The sequence below is a fragment of the Vigna unguiculata genome, chromosome 5 (genome assembly GCF_004118075.2).
Source record: "Vigna unguiculata cultivar IT97K-499-35 chromosome 5, ASM411807v1, whole genome shotgun sequence".
Lineage (NCBI taxonomy): Eukaryota > Viridiplantae > Streptophyta > Magnoliopsida > Fabales > Fabaceae > Vigna > Vigna unguiculata.
In genome coordinates, this window is record NC_040283.1 from 25,084,367 (window position 1) to 25,102,268 (window position 17,902).

Genomic DNA, 17,902 nt, shown 5'->3' on the forward strand with positions numbered 1-17,902 from the left:
TGTGATTAATGAATGCGTACCTTTAATTACTGGGGTCCACGCGTATTTATAGAGCATTAATGATGTCTGATTATCTCATGGGCTGGGCCTTGACTTGGGCTCTAGCTTGGGCTGTGAGTGAGCCTGGGCCCTAACCCAAGCCCTTAAGACCTATTGAACGCGGGGGCTTCCATTTTACTAAGTCCTTAAGAGCGGTCTGGTCCGTTTACTTCTCAACTTGTCGGATGTCGTCCTTGGCCGCACACTGTCCTAGGTTGGCCGTTTTGTTGTTACTTTAGCCTTCGTTCAGTTATGAGTTTGAGTCCATGCCGGCTCAAGTCGTGTACTTGGGTTGTTTCCAACATATATGTGAGGGTTATCATTTATATGGTTAAGTTGACCAGGTCCGGTACAGTAATTTAAAATTTAAAATATAGTATTAAATAAAAATTTAAAAAATAATTATAACTCATACAAATACTAATTTATACTATTTATTACTTAAAGGGCAAAATAGTAATATCTCTTTTATATATATTAAAATATTTTTTTATCTATCTCATCAATCAAATCACTCACAAACTCTCACAAACTTTATTTTCAAATTCTCTCACAATCACCTCTAAATTCCTTAAAAAAACAACACATATTTCACTCTCAAATCCACTCAAACTCATCTTCTCCCTCTCACAAATTCATTTATCCAAGTGAACAAAGCTTTAATGATAGGATCAACACTCCGAATGAACTCTATTCATATTTTAAACTAGGAAAATGCAAATTACAAATTAAAAAAACAATTAAATAAAATAGATGAAAAAAAAAATGAGCCGTATTAAATATAAATTGAAAAACATGATAAAAGAGAAATTTATTTGTGTGGTTAAGCATTTCTGACTACAGAAAAAATTACTAGTTTCTAAATGGGAAGGGCAAATACGTCAATACGCGAGCCTCATCCTCTGCTCCCGCTTCTTTTCACTAGAAGCACACGAAAATGATCACTAAGCCGTTCTTTATTTTCTTGATGTATTTTCCGGATATAATGCCATTCTGAATATCTCGGAAATTCATTACCTTCAATACTTCCCTAGAGTTTAGGTGTTGCAGTTACAGTCATCAACACAACCAAAGTTTCTTCCATGTTCAAACACTGAAATGGCGTCCATTTCGACGTGCATCACTATGATCCCCAGTTGTGGCCTCCGGCGGCCACAATCTTTCACTCTTTCGAGTTTGCCGAAGCACCCGAAGCAGACAATACCTTTCCCTTGCGTGCAAAACCCGTTGATTCGGGGAGTCTCGAGAAGGGTATTGGATTCTAGGGTTTTGGTGGCGAGGCCGGGAGGCGTAGTGGAAAGCGAGAAGGTGCCGTCGGATGTGAGGAAGCGAACGATGGAAGCGGTGGATGGATGCGGAGGGAGAGTGACCATTGGGGACGTGGCTAGCAGAGCTGGACTCAACTTGAATCAAGCTCAGAAGGCTCTTCAAGCTCTTGCCGCTGACACAGATGGTTTCTTAGAGGTTGTTACTTTGTTGCCATTTATATTAAGAAGCTTCCAGTACCATATGTGATAGGATGATCCTAAAGACCCCAAAAGAAGGAGAATTAAATGGTTTAAGGATTTTATAGGATGGGTTTAGAATATTACAAATTTATAATATTATTTAGTTTATATTTTAATTTCCTATAGTTAGATAATGACACTTTTAGGCATATTTTGGGTTATATGTGTATTTTTCTTACGTATAGAAAATTTTGAATGCGTGTATTTATCTTCTTTATAGCTTTAATGGTAGATTTTAGGGTATTGTAGAATAGTGCTCAAAGCTTCTTATCAACTTGGGGGAAATGTGCTGCAGTTAGATGGTTATTAATATGTTTCCTTGGTTTCCTATTTATTGTACACGGTGATTATGGTTAAACATTAGGAATCAATTCTCTGTCTGTGCTACCATGGTATCTGTAGGTTTCTGAGGAAGGTGACGTTCTCTATGTATTTCCAAAAGATTATAGATCAAGGCTTGGTGCCAAGTCGCTTAGGATTAAAGCTGAACCCCTTGTTGAAAAGGCCAAGGTATGAAGACTATTGTCTTCTCTGTAACAGTTGTTGCTGATGTTTTATCACTTGATTGTTGTTGTATAACTTTGACTTTGACAGGCCGCAGTAGAATACTTGATAAGGGTATCTTTTGGGACAGCGCTTATTGCATCCATTGTTATTGTTTACACTACGATAATTGCTCTTTTAACTAGCAGTAGAAGGTATTCCATAACTTTTAATGTCTATAATTATAGTTTTTCTTTAAAAATTTAGTAATGTGAATGAGGGAATAATGTTCTTTATTCACAGTGATGATGATAATCGAGGAAGGCGTGGAGGCAGGTCATATGATTCAGGAGTTAATTTCTACTTTAACCCTGTTGATTTGTTCTGGTAATTCTAGAGTTAATTTCTATTTTAACCCTGTTGATTTGTTCTGGTAATTCTAAAGTTAATTTCTACTTTAATCCTGTTGATTTGTTCTGGTAATTCTATTTTGTAGTGTCGGAGTTGCATTTTATACAAAATTTCTCAAATATTTTTCCTTCTTGGTTCTCATGTTTTTTTTGCTAATTAGAATTTAAAAAATTATGTGTTTCTGGTTGCTTAATGAAGTTTAGTAAGTTTTCATGTGCCTAAAAAAAGAAGAGGAAGATGAGAGACACACAATTAAATTAGGGTCATCACTTACATGTGCACATTTAATTTTGGTGATGATGATGCAATGTAGTTAAATTTGGTTACTTTCACCTCTTCTTTTGATATGAACCTTAAGAGAACCACACTATGGATAGAGAGCTCTGAAGACCTTATAAACCCAACACTAAAATCTCACACTTCCTATTTTGGACTCAGGTTTCTTACCTCTCCTGTGTTGTTGATATCACATAAAGGAAAACACTGTTAACCCAAATATCCTTTAGAGAAATCTATCAGAAGCCATAATGTGTTTTGGCGGAAGTATAGCTGCCAAAAAAGTGCAATATATATGTGTGTAGATAGATAATATAAAGATGCAGAAATATTGTTGTTCAAAAGTAATGAAAGACAACCTAACAATATTAAGTCTAAAAATTCAAATAGCAGTATAATTGTAACCAAAGGCCACCAAGTTCAAGACAAAATAATGACGCAACTAAAGATAAATGTTCTAAATTTAATTCACAGCGTCTCCTAACAACAAAGCATAAACCATATTTCTAATTGAATCTTCAATTTGCTTTCCTTCTTCAGAGCATGTGTATTGAGGGGTTTCAACCTTTTAGAGAACGAGTATTAAGTAGAACAAAGGGGTTTCAGTTTTTTAGAGAATGCTGGTCGCGTGATCATTATTGCATCGTGATGTAGTTCCGTTCTGGTTGTTTGCTGTGTCCTTGCTTTCTTCATGGATTGTTTGCCATGCCATTGCTATGTTGTTGTGCGCCTTTGCCTGTGTTAGTGGTCTGCTCTATCTTTGTGGCCATCCTATGCTGCGTTTGTGTTGCACTGGTAAGGGTTAGGGTATAAAATAAGTTTTCGTGTGAGATGAAGTTTAAGGGGTCTACTTTGTTTCTAAGCTGGCCTTTTGTTTCATATAAAACATAATATATCATATCATTAATTAAAGTTATTGTACAAGAATAATAATATTAGAAAAACATACAGAATATTTTAAAATATATAATATGATAAACTAATAGAAATAATAATAAAATTTCAGTAAGAAAATGTAAAATGTTATTTATAATGTCATATAACATTAAATTATTATATTATTTATAAATTTATAAATATTTTAATATTTTTTTATCCAAAGTAAACTCTATCCGAGTTTACAAAGCTTCCACGAGTTTACATAAACTCTCGATGTGACAAAAGGTACTAAGCAGACTCAAAAATGCAGTAGCAGGGCAGAGCCAAGTGACAGTGCTCCTGTAAGTGTTCTTTGGTTCTTTGCTGCAATACGGTTTAAAAATTGAAATGCTGCCAAGAGCATGTTGAGTCCCAAAACAACCGGGAATTAGGAATACATGTTTAAAAGTGTGGTATTGGAGAGATATTATTGACAAACCGTGTAATTGTATACTATAAACCCCAAACACTTTTCTTAGCCTGTGTGGATAAATGTGGAAGTGTAGTGGAAATTGATTTGCTTGTGTAGGGTTTAGATTGAACTAAATATATTTTTATTCCTCCAATTACATTCTCAGTTTGTAGCACATGTATCTAGTTTCCTGTATGTATAATCACATTTCATTTTGAGAGAAATGTTTGGTCATATAATTTAATTTTTATGCTATTGAAGGTACTGGGATCCATATTATTATAGGAGACGAAGGCTACAAGCTGATGATGACAAGATGAACTTCATTGAGTCGGTGTGTGATGTAATTGGAATAACATGTCATCCTCCCACCCCATTGTTTTTTGTTTCTAATTAAGATAAGGATTTTTCATTTTTGTAGGTCTTCTCCTTTGTATTTGGAGATGGTGATCCTAATCAAGGAATTGAAGAAGAGAGATGGAAGTTGGTAATAATTGAGGACTGAATTCAGTGGTCCGTTGCCTTTGATGATTTTTTTTTTATTGTTTCATATTTGGAACTATTTTCCATTTTATATGTTAAAATGTTAACTTTTTTCTTTTTTCCTTTTTCAAACTCTCCTATATCTTTACATGTTTATTTCCTCTAATCCACTTTACTCATCTGATGTACAGATTGGGCAATACATAACATCCAATGGTGGTGTTGTTGCAGCTGAAGAACTTGCTCCATATCTTGACATAGATTCTACCAAGGGACTTAAGGTAATTTAATATATGTTTGGTTGTGTCTACAAACTCAGACAAGCATATTTTATGTGATAAATGGAAGCTAAAAGGAGTTGCTTTTCTCTGTATGTGGAAATTGAATGCACGTAGAGCTGGAATTAATATGTAACTGAACATTCTATAATTTGTTTAACAAGGATATTTATTGAAGTGAGACTTAGACACCTCATAATTCACACGTCTTGTGTGTCTTGGTATTTTGCAGTGACCACACCCATCAATGTTCTTCTTGAGTTCCTCTTTTGCGTGGCCACACCCATTCCTTGAAATATGAAAATCTGGAGCGGGGACTGAAATCATAAATAACAATATTTTGCATGGAATATACAGCTTTCCTATTTAAACATGGATGCTTGAAAATTACTTGATTAGGGTAACACAATTTATAAACTTAAAAGCTTGAATAAGGTCAATACAACTTATAAACTTAAAAGTCACAACATAACTTCAATTATGAAATTGCACCCCTATTATCATTATTAGCATCAGTCTTATTTGAAGACATTTTTATCCAACACAACTCTGCATACCTAATCATAGCTTTCTAACATAGCTGTTAAACACAGCTAACCAGAACACTGAAACATCTGAAAAAAAAATGATCAAAGGCTGACAAACTTCAGTGCAATAGCAAAATCAGAAAGCAAAACAAAGGGAATATTGTTAGGAAAAAGAAGGGGTAGTTAGTTATGATAGTTTAAACATTGTGTTAGTCCGTCAGTTTGAGTGGTTGGTTAGATATAGATAGGGGGAGAAGGATAGGAGAGATTCACATTTGGGGTTGTCATTGTAAGTTAAGCACTGACTATCTGGAAAAGGAGAAATCCTTTGAGAAGGGAAAACCCTTGGAAGAAGAGTGAGTGCTCTCCCGTTTCTTGTTCTTTTTATTATATTCCCAGTCAGCTTTTGAAGATTGTGAGCTGGTGGATGATAAAGACAACCAAAATGAAGGAAAAAGGTTTTGTGGGCGGCACAATGGATGAGTCAAAAAAGGAAAGAGACAAGAACCACAGTTGAACTATGGGTTTCAACAGTGAAGGATCTATGTATATTTTGCATGGCAACCAAACTTTTGTCCCTGGAACTACTAGATCAAGAGTTGCAGGTAGCAACCACCATGGTCCAAGCTACACAGTGCCCACTCATACTTCCACCACCACTGAAGCTACTAGATACTGTCAAGCATGTGGTGGTTAGAAGGGTACCTAAAAGGAAAAAATGGGTGCCATGGGGATATCAAAGAGTAGTGCATGTCTTTGGCAATAAATATTTGGCTCAAACAAAGCAGAAAAACACAAATGTAATGGGTATTTTGTATGTCGGGTATAATTTTAGACCCAATGGGTCAACCCCAATTTAAATGTAGCGTTTGGTTCAAGAGCAAATACTTTCTAGTAGCCTAACTAAATGTCATATTTTATTGGGTCCAACACAAAGGATATATAGCTCAAATCAGACTTCAAAAGGCTTTTCTGAGGTTTCATTAGCTCCTACTTTTACCGACTTGTATGTTCGACTCCACAGCAAAGCTAACCTTAGTCCTAGGTGTACTATTCAATAGTGGATAACAGTGCAAAGTGGCCACCCCCAAAACCGCTGTAGCGGGATAGTGGTAGTGGGAAAATTGTTATTTTTATCCTGGAGTAGTATGTTAACAAAAAACAAAGAAAGGTGTAAGTTTGACCAGAAGTTGTAGGTCTTGTCAGAAACGTTGTTGGAAGTGAGAACAGAAAAGATGAGCCTCACTCCAAAAAGATGCACACATGTTATAGAACAAAAAAATAGGTTTGAATGAGGTGTGGGTAAGTACAGTTGATATGGGATTTGTTGTGGCCTGACTCACTGATTCATAACCTGATTTTGGAAGCCTAATTGGAATAGTTTGACATATCTATCCTTTCAATACTAACAATATGGTTAGAAAAGATGGGAGAATTTGTTCTGGATTCCAAGATGATGTCGAAGCCACTTTTTAGAATCTAAAAAGTTATTAAAATATTCAAAGAGAGAATAAAAGGTCGAATACAGTTGATATGGGATTTGTTGTGGCCCGACTCACTGATTCATAACCTGATTTTGGAAGCCTAATTGGAATAGTTTGACCTATCCATCCTTTCAATACTAACAATATGGTTAGAAAAGATTGGAGAATTTGTTCTGGATTCCAAGATGGTTTCGAAGTAACTATTTAGAATCTAAAAAGTTATTAAAATATTCAAAGAGAGAATAAAAGGTTGAATCACGAATTCAACTTCACCTGCAACTGCAGGGGGTGTTCTTTGGTGCCACTGCACGTGCTGCTATGTGTCAGCAAGAGAAAAATAAGCTCTCAACCCCGCAGGGAAAAATAAGGTCTCCAGAACAGCAGGTGAACATCTGTTAAAAATAAATCTCCTCTGCAAACGGTGGGTCCATTTGGCCAACATGGTTTTGAAAAGGCTTTAGAACCATGTTCAACTAAGAAAAAGAAGCATCGAACTGAAACTGTGTTTCTATGACAACACATGGATTTATTTATAGAGAGAAATAAATCACTACAATAAATAGAGGGGATTTGATATCATCTCGTAATAAAAATATGACTCTAGAATAATGCGGATATGACCCTTGATATTTCTGATTATAGAGATATGATGTTTGTTATTTTAAAGACATGATCTATATTTCTGTAATAATAACAATTAATTTAAATGAAGGCAGAAATGCTCAACCTTGTGATCTACTATTTTCTTGTTTATTATTTATTGTTGTCGTTATGTTGTTGACAGAATACTTCTTTTACGTTTATGGTTCCTGTAAAATGAGTTGTTTTGTTTTTGGTTGATTCCTAAAACTTTTTACTTATTTATTTGTCCCTCTAAAATTTGAAATCAATGTTGTTAATCTATATAAAATAAGTGGATTTGGGTTTTCATTGATATATATATTTTGTTCTTTGGTTTTCATCCCATCAAAATTTATATATTTGGTTTTTAACTCTAGTATTTATTTTAGGACAGATAAATAGCATTCATTTTAGGATTCAAAATTAAAACTTTTTGGTAGGACATGTTGGCATGACATCACATATGCATTAATGGGCAATCAGTCTATTTACATGGTCATGGGGGCTTCCGTTAAGACTCAAACCAATCACTTGATGTCATACGATGGCATGGAGCAGAGGTATTGGTTTTAGATTTGAGGGGTGGAAACCCAATACAACTTCTACGAGGACCAAAAGCAAAATTTGCTCATTTTACATGGACGAAACATATTTGAGCCCTGCTTTTATATATATGATGTCATTCCTAATTTTTAACCTTGTATCTTTGGGTGGTGACAGGATGATGAATCCTATATCTTACCTGTGCTTTTACGATTTGATGGTCAGCCTGATGTTGACGAGGAGGTATTTGAGACAATAACTTCTGCCTTTCCTTTGTTTCCTCTCAAATGATATCTACAAGATGATCCTGTATATTACTCCTTAGAATTACTCTTTGTTGCCACTTAATAGTTGGCATACATTAGCAATGTCTGTAAGGATTAACATACAATTGTTATTAGTTGCTTTGTTTTTACAGAAGACATGGATCTCTTATATATAATAATACCACATGCTACTCATGTATAAAATATGTAGTAGCTATTGATTTCTGCTGAGAATTATTTGTTCTCCTTATTTCCCCTCTTTTTATATATACTTGCAGATTGCTTGTTATGCAGGGAAATATTCTGTATAGGTTTCCATCTCTGCAGAGGACAGCTTCTCAAAAGAGTAAGAGGAAAGAATATGTTGGAAGGAGATGGGCAGATTGGGTTGGAATTGATAAGTTTTTCCAAGAGAAAAAATGGCAATTCAGGTTTTGTATTTGTATTTTTTATGATCCAGTTGTGGTTATCCATATATATTTATTAAAACATGACTGTAGTGCTTGTTCTATTTTGCAGTAAAACTGGCACGTCTGAGAGAGCAATGGTCATTGGCCTAGGTGGCCTTAATCTGTTTGGAGTCATTATTCTCGGAACCATGTTGAAGTATGTTCTTCACATGATGCATTACATCATTAGTTAGTTTTTCAATTTTCTTTTTGTTTCAGTGCTCTCACTTCTGTTTTTCATTGATCAAAAGAGATATGGCAGTTGCACCCAGTAGCTTCATTAAATTTGTAGCCGACATATTTCCTCTTCTTCAGGTACTTACTAATATTTCTATGTTCAAGCAACTAGGTTTTTCAATGTTGAAAGAGTTATAAATTATCTTTTAGAAGGAACATTTTTACATAGGTTGATGATATTTCTAATTTTGGGAATTTGATGGCAATTTAATAGCTGCAAATTTAAGATGAGTTAATGATGGGGTGGGTGGTTCATGTGAACATGGGAGTGGTCACTTTCTTGATACCTTTGTAATTTATGAAGGAAGAAAAACATTTGAAGATGAAGAAGATTGTAGTAGGACGGGTTAAATAAAATGACTAATGAAGTGCCTTCCACCAAAACACTCCCATGATCACCATCACTTTTTCCCAACATCCCTTACTAATTTTAGACCTTTGTTGGAAAACCCACATCGACTAGAGATAAGACAAATTTACAGTTTACAAGTGAGTGCAAACTGTACCTTACAAGATAATTTTGTAAGATTGAGTCAGACTTAAAGTTTATTTCTTCAGAATCCATTATATTATTCACACTTCCAACGACAAGATACCATGTCCTTCATCATCCCTGATGTGTTACGAGCCCAGTAAACGTTAGGTCACCCAAATGGTTCAAAGGTTATGTTTGAAATTAAATAGTCTCCCTTTTTACTGTCCTACAAAAGCCCATTCTTGCAATCCTGTTCCAACCCTTATATGTACATTCTTACAGTTTGACGTGAATGAAGAAACTACTTTTACTATTTGTCTCTGTATTTTACTTTTGCATATTCCTTTCTAGTTTAGATTGTGGTGCGGCCAAACAAAATATTGCAACACTTGTGTAATCATTTTATTGATGCTTCTGTTGCTTTGTCTAGAGTCATGGCCATTAACTAAATGAGATAAAATGCAAGCATTGAGAAATATAAACATTATTGGTCAAAATACGTTCATACCTTGGCAACTGTTTTTCTTGAATGCGTGAGATAAATTGTGATTATATTTATTAGCATTGTGTAAATCTTGTGATTATAGTTATTATTAGCATTGTTTAACATCAATGTCTCATACGTTGTATGGTAATATTTGCAGATTTATGCTGCTTCTTTCTTTGCAATTCCTCTTTTCCGGTGGTTTTTTATTCAGAAAAAGAATGATGATATTGAAAAGAGAAATACAGCTAGGGAGCAGTGTGCACGAGTTCTTGAATTACCAGACACTTCACTAAGGCAGAAGGTATGATTTTTGGAAGTCATCTTGACCATATAGTATATTGATATCTTTATCTCCTATATTTTATTTCCTATAAAATTAAAGAGAATCTTTCTTTAAATTTATGAAGGCAACCTTGTGTTTGTTTATGGAAACATAAAGAAGAAGCAAGGAAATGTTGGACCTGTTTTAGACCTTCATTTCTTGCTTTATATATTTCTAATTACTCTTGGCTCTCTTTTTATAATACAGTTACTATTTTATAGTTTACAAGTATTCCGAATAAATTGAACGAGGATGTAATTAAATTTTGAAAATGATTCCTTGAATGAATTGTGTATCATTAAATTAGCTCTTCCAATCTCATTTCTGTATTATTTTTGGATGTTGTTTCTTATATAAATGCTTTCTTTGGATCTGCTCGTGTTGTTTGAGGGAGTGGAAGTTTAGATAGGGGATTGCTTTTTTCAGGCATAATGTCTCTGAGAAATTCTTTTTCTGGCTCTCAGCTTTTCAGTGCACGGGACATGGCCCAGAAGACAGTCATAGGAAAGGATCAAATTGTGTATAGCACTGACAAGGACTTACTTGAACAAGATTACGAAACTCGTGACTGGGATAAAAAATTTCGGGAGCTTGAGAGGTCCGATTAGAAAGGGTCAACTATTAACACGTTAAACAGGTAAATTGGGGTATGCTTTATTTTTTCTTTACCTTTGATTTTGTTTCGTAGACGATAATGTATTTTTTAATAGTTATACTTTTAAGTTTTAGTTAATTTTAAATTTATATAATTTTTGTTTAAATACCAAATATTTGATTAAAATTAAAATAAATGTAAATAGTTTGATAAAAATACTTTTTTTTTTTGCTTTAACGATCCAATAATTATTTTAGTTTAGGGGCTTCAAGAAACTACTGTGGTGGTAGCGAGGGTGTGAATTGTGAAGCTGATTTTTTTTTTTTTAAATTAAGAGAGGTATGGGAAGATTTCTTTTAGTGAGAGGTCAAATGTAAATGAATAAAGCAACTAGTTTTTCAACTTCAAACGCGTCTTGAAAAGTGCCAGAAAATGTAAAAGCTCTATATTTTCGTAAAATAATCTTATGAGATAGTGAAATAAAAAGAAATACATAATAGAAGGTTTACTTCATTGAATGAGTGTTATTGTAATTAAAATTTCAGGGAGTTAGCTTTTCTCATGTATTGAAAACTTGAGCAGCACAGAAAGCATGGATGTGGCTCTGGTATACTGCAGTATGTACTGGTTCATCTATCAATTGTAATTCATTTCTTAGATCCAGTAAATTGAGTGATAAAATCTGTAATTCGAACTATAAAATTAGTGAAAATTTCTGTAGGACAAGCAATAAAACTTGATAGGCATTGCCTTTGTATTACGACTTTATACGTCAGTGTTGAAATGTATTAGCGCGAAGGTGAAGAAAATCAACGTTTATCGTACAAGTACCACGGTCATTGGGAAGCAAGACTGTGTAAAGATATTGGTCCGGAAGTTTCTCCTTTTGCGCAGGTGAAAACGAAATTCGTTTTGCTTCTTTGACTTTTTATCTTCGTAATTTTGTGTTTCTGATTTTGTTCTCTTTTATTTTAGTTTGTCGTTTATCTTCTATCATAACACTTTATTGTTTGTCTTTGTAACGTATAGATAAATTGTTTTCAAAAATATTAGTTTGAAATTAATAAAATATACACAAACTAGCATTAAAAAATTAATATTTTTGAAGATCTCAAATTATCAAAGATGAATACCTTAAAAAGAAATTTTACAGGAATGTAGTTTAAAGTCTTAATTTAAGTATGATTTAAATATGAATATCTTCAAGGGTTAAAAGGATATTGAATTTAAAAGATAATTGGTTGTATTTATGTCACAAGGGGTGTTTTCTTAAAGTTGTCATGATTAATTTCTTTTATTTATTTATTTATTTATCAATACTAATGTTTACATTTAGTTATTTTTTAGAATTTGGATTTTAAATGATAATACGGCAAATTAGAAAGATTTTGTGGACGTAAAATAACTAACTATTTTTCACAAAATAAATAATTTCGTAGTCAATTCATATGATATTTTTAGTCGAAAGGAACTCTTGTATTAATAGTTCTCTTTCATAAATCACCGTCGGTTTATTTCAGTATTATTTTAACAATAATCATTTAGGAATAATGATAATAATAGCCATCCATGTCTAAGATAATAAGGTTTGTAAACAATAATCAAAAGATCATAAAATTTCTCACTAAAAAGAATGATGGTTTGTTGATGTATGTAAGATTGATGCTTTCTCTTATGTAAGATTGAAGCTCTCTTATAGTTTGCTGATTGAACATGAACTATGTTCTCCATGAAGCTTTTTAATGGGCACAAAAAAAATGGGTAGTTTTTCACATTGTGCAATGTAGTCTCTCTTGAATAGCTTTACATAGGTTTAACGTAAATATGTCTATGATTATTGAGCAACTTGTGCGTTTTTTAAATGTCTTTTCTTTTGTCCAATGAGCTTTATTGTAAAGAATGCATTAGTGCATTTTATGAAATATTGAATATTTTTCTTCTTTATGTGACATTTTAATAGTTGGATGTACTTATCTCTTTTTAGGTAATGTATATCTCTTTGAATTTGTCTAAAGAGTAATTTAATCTAATATTATATGTAATTGAGAACTAACAAATAGAAAATTTTCAATTAAATAATATTTCTGACCCACTTCTATTTAAATTTTTTTTCTACAACAGGTAATAATAACGTGTCCAACTCTCATAATTTTGAACCTTCAAAAAATAAATAAAAAAGAATAAAATTTCTCTCTCTTCTCACCCTTCGTCTCCCACACACAAAATTTTCCTCTTTCAACCTAACCTCTTCGGCTTCATCTCTCTCTTTCTCTTGAGCTTCATCTTTCTCTTCAGCTTCATCTCTCTATTTCTCACTCACTCACACAGAACTTCATCTCTTTGGCCAACAGAATCTCATACGCTTCATCTCTCCCTTTCTCACTCACACATTCAAATCTCTTTTCATTTTTGTTTTTTTAAGACACTTCATGTCTCTCTTTCTCACTCAAACATTTAGATCTCTTCTTATTTTTTCTTTTTTACGATTCATCATGCCAATGTTTATCACTAACACATTCAAACCTCTACTTATTTTTGTTTTCTTTCTGATTACAATTATGGTTGAGATGAATGAATGAGGAGAAGATGGGTTACAAGCAAGACTGTGAAACATCAGAAACTTTGCACAAGATTTGATCTTTTTCGTTGTAGAATGAAAATGGTATGTAAAGTTCATATTTCTACTCAGCTTTCAATTATTTTCAGCTTTCTCAAGCAAAGAAATAATCTTCTTTTAATATTTTCTTTTATCTAAGTGATTTTTGCGTTGATTCTAACTTTGTTTTTGTTTAAATGCTTGAAATGAAGAGGTTGAAGACATGTCAAACTCTGAAACAGCGAAAACTTTGCACGAGATTTGATCTTTTTCGTTGCAAAATAAAAATGGTATGTAAAGTTCATATTTTTACTCAGCTTTTGGTTATTTTAAGCTTTCTCAAGCAAAGAATGTTAGGTTTATATAAGGAGGGGGTATCATTGGGGAAATACAACACCAATGAGACCTGAGCCCAACTACATAAGGCATTGACACCACTCTCAACCCAAAACCTTAAGGCAATGGGTTTATGGGTCTTTATTCTTATATAGTGCTCTACTTTCTCATTTCTGGTCAATGTGGGACTTAGACTTACACTTGGATTCCTAACAATCTCCCCCTCAAGGGTGAGTCCCTTCAACCACATTGGTACATTCCCCCTCCAGTGGAAGCTGCCCAACCACGAGTACTCCTTTTCTGCCCTTTTCTGTACCGCCGTTCTTATTAACGGGACACGCTTACTTGGAACCCTTATCTGGGACCCTTGCCAGAAAGACTTTCGATACTAGGACCATACTGGTACTGCACTCGTCAGAGCCGATATTAACCATCGGCTCTGATACCACTTGTTAGGTTTATATAAGGAGGGAGTATCATTGGGGAAATACAACACCAATGAGACCTGAGCCCAACCACATAAGGCATTGACACCACTCTCAACCCAAAGCCTTAAGGTTTTGGGTTGAGAGTGGTGTCAGTGTCTTATGTGGTTAAGCTCAGATCTCATTGGTGTTGTTCTCCCTAGTGAAACCCCCTCCTCTGTAAAACCTGACAAGTGGTATCAGAGCCGATGGTTAATACCGGCTCAGACGAGTGCAGTACCAGTATGGTCCTAGTATCAAAAGTCTTCTTGGCAAGAGTCCCAGGTAAGGGTTCCAGGTAAGCGTGTGTTAAGAAAAGAATGGTGGTACAAAAAAGGGCAGAAAAGGAGTACTCGTGGTTGGGAATGCTTTCGCTGGAGGGGGAGTGTACCAATGTGGTTGAAGGGACTCACCCTTGAGGCGGAGATTGTTAGGAATCCAAGTGTGAGTCTAAGTCCCACATTGGCTAGAAATGAGAAAGTGGAGCACTATATAAGAATAAAGACCCATAAACCCATTGCCTTAAGGTTTTGGGTTGAGAGTGGTGTCAGTGTCTTATGTGGTTAGGCTCAGATCTCATTGGTGTTGTTCTCCCCAGTGAAACCCCCTCTGTAAAACCTGACAAAGAAATCATCTTCTTTTTATATTTTCTTTTATCTAAGTGATTTTTGTGTTGATGCTAACTTTATTTTTGTTTAAATGCTTGAAATGAAGAGGTCAAAGACATGCAGGACTTTGAAACAACAGAAACTTTGTACAAGATTTGATCTTTTTCATTGTAGAATGAAAATGGTATTTAAAGTTCTTATTTTTCTCAGCTTTCGGTTAATTTCAGCTTTCTCAAGCAAAAAAATCATCTTCTTTTTATATTTCCTTTTATCTAAGTGATTTTTGCATTGATCCTAACTTTGTTTTTGTTTAAATGCTTGAAATGAAGAGGTCGAAGACATGCAAGATTCTGAAACAACAGAAACTTTGCACAAGATTTGATCTTTTTCGTTGCAGAATGAAAATGGTATTTAAAGTTCTTATTTTTACTCAGCTTTCAGTTATTTTCAGCTTTCTCAAGCAAAAAAATCATCTTCTTTTTATATTTTCTTTTATCTAAGTGATTTTTGCGTTGATCCTAACTTTATTTTTGTTTAAATACTTGAAATGAAGAGGTCGAAGACATGCAAGACTCTAAAACAACAAAAACTTTGCACAAGATTTGATCTTTTTCATTGCAAAACGAAAATGGTATTTAAAGTTCTTATTTTTACTCAGCTTTCGGTTATTTTCATCTTATGTTTCCATCTGATTCCATTTTTTATGTTAGATCGATTATTTGTTTCAAGAATACAACCAAGGTAGAAACTTTTCTTCTTCTCTGGAATCTTTTCTTCTTCAAACAGATTTTAGTACTTTTATGGCTCTTTGTTTTTATGATCGATGAAGGTTTTCTTTCATATGAATGACATACAAGTTATTAGATGGATGAAGTGTTTGAAGAATACAACAAAGGTAGAAACTTTTTTTCTTTTGTCAACTAGATCAAAGTATTTTTGTATTTGTTTCTTAGTATGTTGAATGAATGTTTTATTTCAGATGAATCAACTATTTGAAGAATACAACAAAGGTTGGCTTTTTTTTCTGTCATGAAGGAAGATCGATGATCTGTTTCAAGAATACAACCTAGGTAGAAGCTTTTCTTCTTCTCTGGAATCTTTTCTTCTTCAAATAAATTTTAGTACTTATGTATGACTTTTTTTTTGTGATCAATGAAAGTTTTTCTTTCAGATGAATAATGTACAAGTTTCTAGATGGATGAAGTGTTTGAAGAATATAGCAAAGGTATAAACTTTTGTTCTTTTGTTTGCCGGATCAAAGTAAGTATTTTTGTATTTCTTTTTTGGTATGTTGAATGAAAGTTTTATTTCAGATGAATCAACTGTTTGAAAAAAGACAACAAAGTTTATTCTCTATAAGTTTTACCTCTTCTACAACACATGTATGTGTTACTTTTGTTTGAAATGTTTCATTTGAAAAATGTTATATAATGATTTTATCCAAAGTTATTTTTTCTATTCAAAAGGTTTCATTTGACAAAATTTATTTAATTTAATCCTTTATTACGCAATCAATTTTAATAAATTGTGCGTAAGTGCAGGAATTCTCTTTAATGGCCAAAGATATGCAATCAATGTGAACCATCATGCTGGCTGTACATTTGTGACGGTTGGAAAAGTCATAATAAATATTTATATTTGAGTGCATTTATATTTGTGAATCTATAACTTTTTATTAAAAATAATTTTTTTTACATTTATTGATTTAACCATAATCTTTATTATTTAATAACTCGTGTAAGTGCAAGATATGCAATAAAGAAAATACTTAATAAGGTATTTTCGCAATAGTGGACTTACAACTATTGTGCGCCATGGATCACTAAACGAAGTCCAACGTAATTTGGTGATAATAACAATGTCTATGAAGATAGGTCGTGGCTGGAAAAAGTTTTGTGCCTTTCACTCACTAAAGGAGAAAAGTTCTGTTATTTTTGAAGTTGAGAGTGAAAAGACAAGCATGCATGTAAAAGTTCTTTATAATCTACCATTGCATTGTTTTAATATGTGTAGTTTATTATTTTCTCAAAAATATCAAGTAACTTGTCATTTTTTTTTATTTTATATTTTATATACTTTTGGAAGAGTCATTAATTAAATTGTTAAGAACTTTAATGAAAGAATGGACAAAAATAAATAATAAGAACTTTTTAAAATATTGTTAAACTTTTAAAGGTATCATGTTAATATGAATTTTTGTATCATATTATATTCGTTAATAATATGAACTAAAAATCTATGAATGAAATTAATGGATAAAATTAGTTATTATAAATAAATAAATTAATTTAAATTGAATTGAATAAATATTACAAATTAAATAAATTGAATTGAATTAAATTAAATAAATATTAGAAATTAAATGTTTTATTGTCATTAATGTTTTTCATATTTCAAGATTACAATTACATTTAATGCAAATGTATTCCAAGATAAGTTGACGTTTTGCACTACTCAAGAAACAAAATCTATTTGTATTACGAAATCTTTTCGAATTCCAACTCATGAAATCTCTTTGTATTTAAAATTTGAAAAGTAATTACTTTTGAAATAGCACTTAATAATATTTTTAATTTCACTGATGTAATTAATGACACACAAAACTGTCGTATCATTGACACTAGGTTTTTTTTGTAATTCAAAATTTTTTAAATATAATTTGAAAAATGACGAAGAAATTTAATTTGCAACAATGATAAACATTTTTGTATTCCAACATATATGATGGTTTACACCGCTCAAAAAAAGATAATCTTCCAACATGTTTTAGAGGTAATTAATGTCATACCTAAGTCAGAAATGATTAACAATATTTCAATCTCTTCACATTATCTAAGGTTATTCACATTATTTATCAAATTTCTTTAGAATTTGTAATTTGGATAATAAACAATGAACTTTAAAACTTAAGTTTAGTTATTTTTATTATATAAAGTATTTATCACAAAAAAAAATGTATTACATAAAATACCAACCTAACATAAGATTTTTTTTTTAAGTTTAAGGTAGCATCTTTAAAAAACTTTTCTTCTTCCAAGAAAGTAATTAATATTAACAACAATAAAAAATAACTTTTCATTCTTC

At 32.7% G+C, this 17,902-nt stretch overlaps 1 protein-coding gene and 1 long non-coding RNA gene across 3 annotated transcripts; both read left to right on the forward strand.

The window, feature by feature from the left end:
• The first annotated feature begins 959 nt into the window (after positions 1-959).
• Positions 960-11,733, forward strand: LOC114185521 (uncharacterized protein At5g03900, chloroplastic). Its single transcript, XM_028073280.1, has 14 exons — positions 960-1,503; positions 1,950-2,057; positions 2,142-2,245; positions 2,334-2,417; positions 4,309-4,381; positions 4,469-4,534; positions 4,722-4,811; positions 8,161-8,226; positions 8,544-8,680; positions 8,769-8,855; positions 8,950-9,013; positions 10,055-10,198; positions 10,684-10,856; positions 11,360-11,733. Exons 1-13 carry the CDS (start codon positions 1,138-1,140, stop codon positions 10,825-10,827), a joined length of 1,533 nt encoding a protein of 510 aa, XP_027929081.1. The 5' UTR covers positions 960-1,137; the 3' UTR covers positions 10,828-10,856; positions 11,360-11,733.
• Positions 11,734-12,904: 1,171 nt separating this feature from the next.
• LOC114186292 lies at positions 12,905-16,471 on the forward strand. 2 transcript variants are annotated; one of them, XR_003605004.1, is made up of 10 exons: positions 12,905-13,476; positions 13,623-13,700; positions 14,925-15,002; positions 15,148-15,225; positions 15,372-15,449; positions 15,529-15,559; positions 15,648-15,713; positions 15,798-15,888; positions 15,978-16,043; positions 16,360-16,471. It is a non-coding gene; the product is annotated as an uncharacterized LOC114186292 (long non-coding RNA). The 2 variants fall into 2 exon arrangements; XR_003605005.1 differs by having other exon boundaries at positions 15,990-16,043.
• Positions 16,472-17,902: the final 1,431 nt, after the last annotated feature.